This window comes from Cornus florida, unplaced genomic scaffold (assembly GCF_030987335.1).
Source record: "Cornus florida cultivar Cherokee Brave unplaced genomic scaffold, ASM3098733v1 CherokeeBrave_3.0.0_Hap2_Chr07, whole genome shotgun sequence".
NCBI lineage: Eukaryota > Viridiplantae > Streptophyta > Magnoliopsida > Cornales > Cornaceae > Cornus > Cornus florida.
The window spans coordinates 54,884,161-54,895,231 of NW_026775577.1; the positions used below are offsets into that span (position 1 = coordinate 54,884,161).

At 29.2% G+C, this 11,071-nt stretch overlaps 1 protein-coding gene and 1 pseudogene across 1 annotated transcript; one reads left to right on the top strand and one right to left on the bottom strand.

Moving 5' to 3' along the window:
• Window positions 1-1,126: 1,126 nt before the first annotated feature.
• LOC132267224 (protein DOWNSTREAM OF FLC-like) lies at window positions 1,127-2,952 on the bottom strand. Its single transcript, XM_059768323.1, has 2 exons — window positions 2,651-2,952; window positions 1,127-1,755 (listed from the first exon to the last, which is right to left on the bottom strand). The coding sequence occupies exons 1-2, from the start codon at window positions 2,799-2,801 to the stop codon at window positions 1,427-1,429; spliced, it is 480 nt and encodes a 159-aa protein (XP_059624306.1). The 5' UTR covers window positions 2,802-2,952; the 3' UTR covers window positions 1,127-1,426.
• Window positions 2,953-8,229: 5,277 nt separating this feature from the next.
• Window positions 8,230-8,786, top strand: LOC132267673 (small ribosomal subunit protein uS10y-like; annotated as a pseudogene).
• The last annotated feature ends 2,285 nt before the right edge of the window (window positions 8,787-11,071 follow it).

An 11,071-nucleotide genomic window follows, 5' to 3' on the forward strand; every position in this document is an offset into this window, starting at 1 on the left:
ACCATGAACTCGAGGCGGGGGCGGAAGCTGGGACATTTGGGACATCTCTCTTCTCTCTTTTTAAAAAAAAAAAAAAAAACACAACATAACACTGCTGTGGGGTGTTGGGGTATATATATATATTTATATAGATGAAAAATGTAATTTGGTCACTTTTAAATATTTTGATATTTTATAATTAAAATAGAAAAATAGTGAAGGGTAAAATAAACTGTTCATATATTTTAAGGCTTTATTTGGATGACAAATTTCACAAGGAGGTGTGAATATTAAAAGATAGGCAAACTTTCATCAACTTGTCCTTATGTCAAACCTCAGGGGTGGGGTGTTAGTGTACTTTACCCAAAAAAAAATAGAGTAAAAAAAAAAAATTGCTATATGGTAACTAAAACGGGTGGGCGCTTGCCCATTTACCCAAAAGCTCGAACTGTTGGGTAGTGCTGCATACCTACCCATTTATACCCATGTCACTTCCCATCCGGATCCGATGTGGGACAACTTTTCCCTTGTAATATTCTCCCCCACCCGAACGCGCAACGCCCTCGTTGCGGTCGGGCCTGATACCAACTGAAACGGGTGGGCGCTTGCCCATTTACCCGAAAGCTCGAACTGTTGGTTAATACTGCATACCCACCCATTTATACCCATGTCATTTCCCATCTAAATCCGATGTGAGACAAATTTTCCCTTGTAACAGTAACATATTAAAATAAGTAATTTCCATAATTAAATTATTTTTTAATTTATTTTGTAACAACATTTTTTAAAATATTTCTATTGCCAATTTCACAATAATATATTATAATAAAATATTCCCATATTTGATAATAGCAACTTTATTAAGGAATGAATGCAATTACCTTTATAAAAATAAAAAGACATAAATAATTAATGAAAAACAGTTTCCTAAAATATTCAACCTTTACTCACAAGGCAATTTTAAAAAACTCTAAAGTTATCTAAAATATTTTCATTTGATAACCATTATAAACACTTTCAAAAAAAAAAAAAAAAAATTGTAGAGAACAATCCCAAAGGGAATTTATGAGACTCATAAATCAATACATATCATTAAAACTCGGCAAGTTAATCTCAGAAAACATTGATTTTGTTTGCTAATCATATATAAGTAGATCTCCTAATTAGTTAGGAGACTCATAAATCAATACATATCATTACTAAGAAAAATTTATTCTCACCCACAATATACTCTTGCAAATGGCAAGTTAATCTCAGAAAACATTGATTCTATTTTGCTAATAATATATCGGTAATTAGTAAGAAGCTAGAGATATGCCAGCCACAATTAAGTGACAAGCTACATAAATGAAACATAAATAAATAATGAAACAGAGTCTCATAAACTAAAGAGACAACACAACCATGGAGAAACAATTAACACGTGAAAAGACCAACCACACTTGTTCTATTCATCTTCATCTACCATGTATTTCTTGAGCAACTCGGTGCAACCGGCCATGGGCTCATTCCTCTGGAAGCCGATGGAATTGACGTTACGGATGTCGGGTACAATGCCGTTGTATCGGGTGAGAATAACTCGAGCACGGTCACGTCCGCTGCTCGGTGTAGCACAGTCGGACTGTGGGCTGCTAACAACCTTCACATCACACACATCGTCACCGCGGTCACCGGAGACCTCGATGTTGTATATCCCGGCTGAGCTCGTCACCCCCTCGATGCTGTACTTGAGATCTTCAGTTTTCCTATCCTTGCACTCGATTCTAACCGTTGCACCTGCAAAAAAAATGTCAAAAACATTTTATATGATTTTAACTCGTGATACCCAAAGCACTTCAAGGGAAAACAAGACTCCATTTTCATAGATCTGTTTAAAGAAAAAGGATTTGATTCCAATGATTTTGGGAAATGTTGTTTAAATTTGAAGTTTGGTTGGAGAGAATTGTAAAGGATAGGAAAGGAAATGAAATGGAACGAAATCTAATTGTGTTTGTTACATAATTATGATCCCCTCCAACCTTTCACAATACTTGTTTAAAATGATAGACATGGGATGATTTAAAAGTTATAAATCAAAATTATTAGATAATGCGAGATCATGAAATACTTAAAAGTCGGGTTCAATCAAAATTGGACTTTAATTTAATGAGGCCATTTTTTCTTAGTGGAAGAGTTTTGATGAGACCGGACCAATCCGAACTTTGATGGGTCCACTTTTTGTAGGTACATGATCCACTGCCATCTAAGTACTTTTTCGTTGAATCAAAATGCCTAGAAATTGAAAATCATTCATTTTGAAAAAGTATATGTATATTTTTATTACTACTATTTTCACACATTGTCTCTCGTGTTTAAATTTTTTTTTTTAAATTAAACAAAATTTTGTCACCAATGCTTGGAAAACAGGAAAAAGAAACAAAATAACACAAATGTAAAAAACTGAAAATACATATTAAAAAACCCATCTATGTGTTTGTCAAAAATAGTAAGCCAAATCTACAACAATAATCATAAACACAACAAAAAACAAAAAACTAGTAACAAATTCTAAACCAACCAAAGGTATAACAAAAATTATGAACATTTATATATATATCTGAATCAGAGAAAAAATAGTAGGATAATCAGATCTGATGAAAAAGATAGGAGTATGAGAGAGATTGATAAATACCAGCGATGTAGGGGGTTTTGTCGGTCTCGAATCCGGCGCAGCAAGTGTCGCAGTAGACTTTGCCTCGGACCAGAAATGGATTGCCGACGAAGCGTGCGCTAACGAGCGCCGGGAGGACACAGAGAGCCAATAACAAAATCAACCTACTCATTTTGCGTTGGAAGTTTGTGGGAATGTGTTTGTTCTTCGCAAGCAAGAGAGAGAAAGTGAGGAGTTTGGGTTTAGAGAGGGAAGTGAAGGAGGTAATAGATATAGAGAGAGGAGCAGAGAGAGAGAGCGAGTGAGGGTGAATGGGCTGTCATACAGCACAGAAGCAGATCAATCACATGGGGATCACATAAAAGAAAGTAAGCGCGTCTTGCGGCACCATCTTTCTCATTAATTTCGGTCGGTGGGGTCTCACCTCTTTCTGTCTTTACGCGGAGTTACAATTTTGCGCGTATGCGCATTTAGTAAGTTAGTAACATGCGATTTAAATTTTAAAACAATTTAACATTCACATCTCAAAATTTTTTGTTCTCACCTTAAGGAATTTTTTTATTAAAATAATATTTAAAAGAAGTTCTATCAAAAAGGGATGTCCACGATAAGTTTACGAGTTACTTTTTAAATAACCTAACTCTTTTTTCACATTTCTTCTCGTGATCTCTAATTTTTATAACATATTCGTTAAATAAAGAAAAAAAAATTTAAATAAAAAGAAGAGAATAAGGGATGGATGATGCATTCAGAATAGATTACATATTTCTTTCTTTTTATTCAATTGGATAGAATAAACGAGAATAAATTCATAATTTAATATGTTTGTTAAGAGATAGAAAGAGAAATTTTTAATTATTTTTACCCTTATATCAAATAATATTTATAATGTTGTAATTTACAGAGGATAGTATTGTATTTTAAAACTTGTATAATTTAGTATGGTATTTAATTTAAAATTTCCATAATAATCCATTTGTTTTCCCGCCTATTTTTCGGTGGATGAAAATTTATAAAGGAATCATCTCCCTTTTCTCTTTTCTTTCCTTGTATTATCTCTATCGAATAAAGAAAGTTCATTCATTTCCTCCTATTTTCTCTCCACACCTCCTTTTTTCTCTCAAGCTCCTACCGAACATATAATTAATATTTTAGATCTCTTTTGACAATTTTTTTTTTTTTTTTTACGAGACCAAAGAAAAAAAAATTATGTTCAATAATTTGCCTCTTTTGAGTAGACCAAAAAAATAAAAAAGTAACCATTAAAAATGATATCTTTTAACATGAAAAAACCCCCCCCCCAAAAATTATATTTATTGAAAAAATTATCTCTTTTGTCAAAGATAAAAAAAAAAAAAAAAAGGTACGAAAAAAAGAGGATTAAAAAAAAAAAAAATTCTATTTGAATAAATTAAGGGATGGTACATTAATAAATTCAAGAACATTCTTGTTATTTCTTTTAAAAGAATAACGTAAATGGAGTGCAATTGGAGAAAAGTAGGATGCGAATATAGCCTCTCAAAAAATATAATGTAGAATTGAGTGTGGGATATTTGTAAGGGTATTTATGGTATTTTTTTGCATAAAAAAAAATAAAAAAGGGCGAGAGGGTATAAAATTACAGTTTGAATGTCTTTTCCAAAAATTTAAAAATAAAAATAAAAAATTGAAAAAGGGAAGATGCAGATCAAATATGATAAATGTAAAAAATAAAATAAAAGGCTTAGGAAATGTAATTTTATTTATATTTTTCATATTCAAATAGAATTTAATATTTAATATTTTTCAAATAATAAAAAAGTATGGCAACTTGTTTAGGGCTTGTTTGGTATGTGTTTTGTTTTTGTTTTGTCAGGGTATTGTAGTAGCGAATAGTGGAAATAATACGTTTGGTAAAAATTGTTTTATTTTACATAGTGCCGAAACTTTTTGTGAATAGTGACCAAAAATCGAAACATCAATTTGGTGTTCTTATATGTTTATGCGATGTAACGTTTAGTACTATAGCGATGAACCGTAAATTTTTTGTTTTTTTTTTTAAATAAAAAAAAAAACCTCTTTAATGACATGTTTAAACTAGCTATTATATTTTTTAAACTTGTAATACTTTTTTATCAAACATGTTTTCATATTCTTATTTTCAAAAATCTTGCAACAAATGTAGATTGCCAAACATGCTTTCGAATACTATTTAAATTAAACATTTTATAGCAAAACACTTATTCTAATTTAAAACAAAACGGCAAAAACAAAACGTGTACCAAACAGGCCCTTAGTTGGTATGATACTCTCTTCAAAAGAAAGGTTGAGAGTCCTTGTACTATTAGACCCAGTTTGTTACGTAGAAATATAGTGGAATGGGCATTCCATTTCAACAATTTAGAGTGGGAATGACAAAATCCATTTCACATCTAAACCAATGAAATGAAAATTTTGATCACCAGACTCACCACTGCCGCCACCACATTCTACCACCACCATCACAGCCACCGACTTCCGCCACAAGCATTGCCACTATTGCCTTCCACCGTAGCCACTGCCTTCCTCTACCACCACCTTCTACCGCTGCCACGACCATCGTCACCGTCGCCACCTCCACTGTCACTCTCACCTCCTCCATCACCTTTCACTACTTCCATCACCACCACCTTCCACCGCCACCTTTCACTACTTCCATCACTATCACTTTCCACCACCACCCCTTAAATGATGATTATCATTTTTTTTCTAAATCATTTCATATTTGCAATCAAATAATAAAATAACAATGATCACTTAAAATGCATGGGTTTGATTTTACTTTGGGGAATGATAAAAACGTAAAAAAAAAAAAAAGAAAAAAAAAAGGGAAAACAAATTGGATACAAATTAGAATTTATTTTATTTCAGTTCTTCACTTTTTTAGTATAGAAGAATAATAAGAAATAATTCTTTTAAGTCTCTTTATCATTGAATTTCTTAAAAAAGGAAATTTCAAGTACGCGTGCAATTCAATGATTTCAATCTTCCACCTAAACCATGAAACAAACAACGGATAAAAGACTGATTTCTTAAAAAGAAAATTAATAAATATGGAGGAAAAAAAAGAAGTTCCCATTCTATTCTCGTGAGTCATTGCAAAGGTGATGCAGTATTACTTATTAGTTAAAGACTCAGAGGGCCCCACTGCAAGTTTTTCTGCATATGATTTTGCTTTAGTGAGTCAAATAAATTTTCCTTTACTAATATTATTATTGTTATTATTATTTTTCTCTCTAGTCTGTCTCTTTCTAATTTTTCTTTTTGGATAAAATATGATGAAAGTGTCCCAAAAGTAATTATTCAAAATGATGCTCGAGACCCCATTGAAATTTAAATAGTTGCAGGTCCACCATGCAATAGTGAAAATATATGAATTTTGAAGTAATGGAAGAAAAAGGTTTAAATTATACTACTAGTATATACATAAATGTCGATACAAAAGAGAGCAGTGTATCACTTTTCCTTTTTCCCTTTTCCACGGCAGCAACAAGAAGATTTTATTCAGAAAGGAATTTTTTTTTATTTTTTAAAAGTTGTGCTATTTGACCCAATAAATATAAAATTAATAATTCATCACCGGCTTTAAGTGACAGAATAAAAATCCAAACCAAAAGATAAAATGGGTTCCAAAACAAAAACTCTCTAAAAATAGATGAACAAAAATAACTCTTAAAAAAAGTAACAACTGAAATTTTAACAAAATAATAACTTTGAAAGAAATATTCAACAAAACAAAAAATCTCAAAAAAGAAAACACAACAAATAAATAAAATAAAAATCCTAGGTTCTTCAATCATCCATTTTCAAGAAATATGCAAACCCAGTTTGTGAAAATGAAAAAAATATGGAAAGAATTTCTTTTTCCATTATTCTAATGAGAGAGAGAGAGAGAGAAAAAAAAAAAAAAAAAGAAAAAAAAAGAAAAAGAAAAAAGAAAGAGATAGAAAGAATCTGTGCATGAGTTAGGATTTTAGAATAGCCATGTTATGGAAAGAATCGTAGTTGAGTTTGAAAGATTTTAGGATAGTAATTATGGAAAGAATTATATTTGAACTGAAATTTTAAGATAGGCCCATTATTATTATTATTATTATTTTAATGTAATTTGGTTTTTATTGGGGACACTACAGTAATCAATTATATCATTTTTCTTTTTTTAAAAAAATTTGAAGTATGAATGGCTAGAAAAACAAAATTTTGACATAATAATTTTTAATAAGATGATAACTACTCAATTCCATATTAATTATCCATCTTTGATATTAGAAGTTTTTAAAAGTACATACAATTAATGCGTTATTCTCTTTTAAAATTACTAATTTATATATATTACCACAATGAAAGTTTTTTTTTTTAATAAAAATTAAAGGGTAATAATGGAAAGATGATATTATTTTAATTTTACTTTGCAAATGGGATAACTAATTACGAACATTCTAAAAAGGAGATGTATTACTAATATGAGAGTATAAGGGCCTCTTTGGTTTATTTTTTTAAACTAGTCATTATATTTTTCAAACTCGTTAACACTTTTTTTTTTTTTTTTAGTTATACTGAACAATACTTTTTTACCATATATATTTTATATTTTTACTTCAAAAAATTATGCAACAAATAAACATTACCAAACATGACTTTCGATTACTATTCAAAAACATTATTTTCATTTCGGGTTAAAAAAAAAAAATCCAAAAGTATTTAGCCCAAAAATATTTTTGGTTACCAAACATACCCTAAATTTACATTAATTTATTTTCAAGTAAACTTTATGCATTTCAAATCGTGATTTTTTTTTCAGTTTGCTTGAAAAAACTTCGTGCTAATCAAATATATATTGAAAAATTCACATTCCTTTCATTAATTGGATTTAAGATCTCTCAACAAGCATGTGCAAGAGCTAACTTAATGGATGAGAGAACATAATTAAAAAAAAATGAAAAGGTTTAGACTTCCGAGGGCAGATCCATGGGAATTCAACAGACAAAATTATGTATATTTGAGCACGGTCCATTAATTGCAGATCAATGATCAGCATATATTGTGGATAATTTTGACTAACAGGAAAAGAAAGCATGTGCATGGCACATGTTCAAGTGCTTAATTCTTGGATTAGAAGCTATAGGCAGTCCCACAGCATTCATGTTACGGTTTCATTCGACCCAATTTGGTTAGAGCATTGGGTTTTTTTTTTGTTTTTTTGGGACAAATCGGCCTGCATTGAAAACTAACAAGAGGGTCGGACCCACTTGCCCTTGTTCGTCATTCGGTCCAAACCGAATTAGGCCCAAAAGTAACTTTTTTTTGTTTTTTGTTTTGGAGTACATTACATTAGTAATGGTATTTATATACCGATCACTTAGCAGAATTGCTAGGCTTATCATATATGATTAATCATTAATGTATTAGATAATGAAGTGAAGAATCTCATTTTTTTATATTTAGCATGCATTGACCAATCATATATGCTATGCTAATAATTTTACCTAAGTGATCGGAGGAAGAACCATTACTCAAATTACATTGCGAAAGTTTGACCTATTTATCCACGTATATAATCTCGGTTTACAGAAAAGGTAGCAACAATGGCGTACACAGCGATGAAGCCGACGAAGGCCGGTTTGGAGGAACCCCAAGAGCAGATTCACAAGGTGAGAGAATCACTCTTTCCTCCAAGAACGTCAAGAACATGGAGAAAGTGTGTGCTGATTTGGTTCGCGGTGCCAAGGATGGGAGGCTGAGGGTGAAGGGACCAGTAAGAATGCCAACAAAGGTTCTACGTATCACTACCCGAAAGACCCCTTGTGGTGAAGGAACCAACACGTGGGATAGATTTGAACTTCGAGTCCACAAGCGAGTGATTGACTACTTCTTCTGTTCTCAAGATGTGGTTAAGCAAATCGCCTCAATCGCCTCAATCGCCATTGAACCTGGCGTTGAGGTTGAGGTTACCACGGCAGATTCTTGAATATGTCACAGTTTCGGAACCCTCTCTTTCCTTGGAAGGTTTTTATCATGGTCTTTGTAGCAAGTGCTTTTTGGAGTTACAATTTTGATGCTACTTATATTATGTGAGAAGGATTCTTGTTATTTTTCTTCTTGTTAAATTTTTATATCCCGGATGTTTGGGTTAATGTTATAAACTTATTTTTATGAGAAAAAAAAAAAAAAAAAAAAATGGCAGCAGACTTCCAAATGGAGCCACGGAGAAGACAACCCAAACTTTGGTGCAAACCATTTAGATGGTTGCTTTGATATATGAAAATATAAGATGTAAAACAAAAAGATGAAATAGGGAAAGATTAATACACGTGCGATGTAAAAGGCACGTGCAAAATGTTTTATAGAAAATAAAAATTTCAATTTGTGATAGATTTTGTAGAAATTATTTTATTTTCTTTAAATATAATTTTGTTTAATTATATATTCTTTTATTAAAAAAATTCATAATAAATAGATAAATAGGTAATATATGTTAGAGTTTTATAGAAACTCTTTTTATATTAATTAATAAATATTTTTTTATATTAAAAATTCTTGTCTAATTAAATTTTCTTTATTAAAAAAATTCATAATAGAAGGTAATTTGTGGTAGGGTTTTAGAAATTTTATTTTATTTTTATGCCAATTAATAAATATTTTTTATATTAATTATTCTTGTCTAATTAGATTTTCTTTTATTAAAAAAGTAATAATAAATAAATAAATAGGTAATTTGTGTTAGAATTTTATAGGAAGTCTTTTAAAAACTCTTTTTATATTAATTAATAAATATTTTTTATATTAATAATTCTTATTTAATTAGATTTCATTTTATTATAAAACTCATAATAAATAGATAAATAGGTAATTTATGTTAGAATTTTATAGAAACTCTTCTAAAATCTCTTTTTATATCAATTAATAAATAATTTTTTATATTAATAATACTTGTCTAATTAAATTTCATTTTATTAAAAAACTCAAAATAAATAGATAAATAGGTAATTTGAGTTAGGGTTTTTATAGAAACTTTTTAAATATATTTTTCTCTGATGTGATATAGTTTTGATTGAAAATAAAATAGGTAATTTGTGTTAGAGTTTTTATAGAAATTCTTTAAATATATTTTTCTCTAATGTGATATAGTTTTAATTGAAAATAAAATAGGTAATTTGTGGTAGAGTTTTATAGAAATTATTTTATTTTCTTTAAGCATTACCTTGTTTAATTAGATTTTCTTTTATTAAAAAACTCATAATAAAAGGTAATTTGTAGTAGAGTTTTAAAGAAATTATTTTATTTTTTATATCAATTAATAAATATTTTTTATATTAATAATTTTTGTCTAATTAGATTTTTTTTTATTAAAAAACTCATAATAATAAATAAATAAATAGGTAATTTGTGTTAGAGTTTTATAGAAAATCTTTAAATATATCATTATCTAATGTGATAAAGTTTTATTGAAAATAAAATGGGTAATATATGGTAGAGTTTTATATAAATTATTTTATTTTCTTTAAATATATCCTTGTTTAATTAGATTTCTTTTTATTAAAAAACTCATAAAAAAAGGTAATTTGTGGTAGAGTTTGACAGAAATTAATTTATTTTTTATATCAATTGATAAATATTTTTATAATAATAATTCTTTTCTAATTAGATTTTTCTTTTATTAAAAAAATCATAATAAATAAGTAATTTGTGATAGAGTTTTATAGAAACTGTTTAAATATATCTTTGTGTAATGTGATAGAGTTTTATTGAAAATAAAATAGGTAATTTGTGGTATATTTTTATAGAAATTATTTTATTTTCTTGAAATATATCCTTGTCTAATTAGATTTCTTTTTATTAAAAAAAACTCATAATAAAATGTAATTTGTGATAGAGTTTTAGAGAAATTATTTTATTTTTTATATCAGTTCGTTTAACAAATCAACAAGCCTCGACAAGCCCAATTAATTCATAAAATAATTGATTCATTTGCAAAATAACAAAAGTATTTATAAGCCTAAGATAATGGTTTTGTGCATGTTCAGAATGTCTAATAGTTGAAGTCTAAATACATTCCTTATGACGAGCAAAATTTCACTAAATTAATACATGCCACTTTAATGTTTGAAAAATCATTCTTAACCATCACCCTTACTTTCTTCATGTATGGATTGGATCTGCCAAATGAATTCTCTTTTTTTGTTCTTTCTTATTTGTTTGCGCGGTTTTTGGTTTTATGCCGATCGATGGACTCTTGCGGGTGTGCCAAAGTATTTGTACAAAATACTCAAAATATTAATTCGAACACCAGCTTATCCCTTTTTTCGGTGGCTGACTCTCAGCGAATGTGTAGGAGAGAGACTAGTAAGAACTCTCAACAAGGGTTTTTTATGCCTTGATACAAGAACTTTTTATCTAAGGTGTTTAAAGAAGTAAAAATGCAAT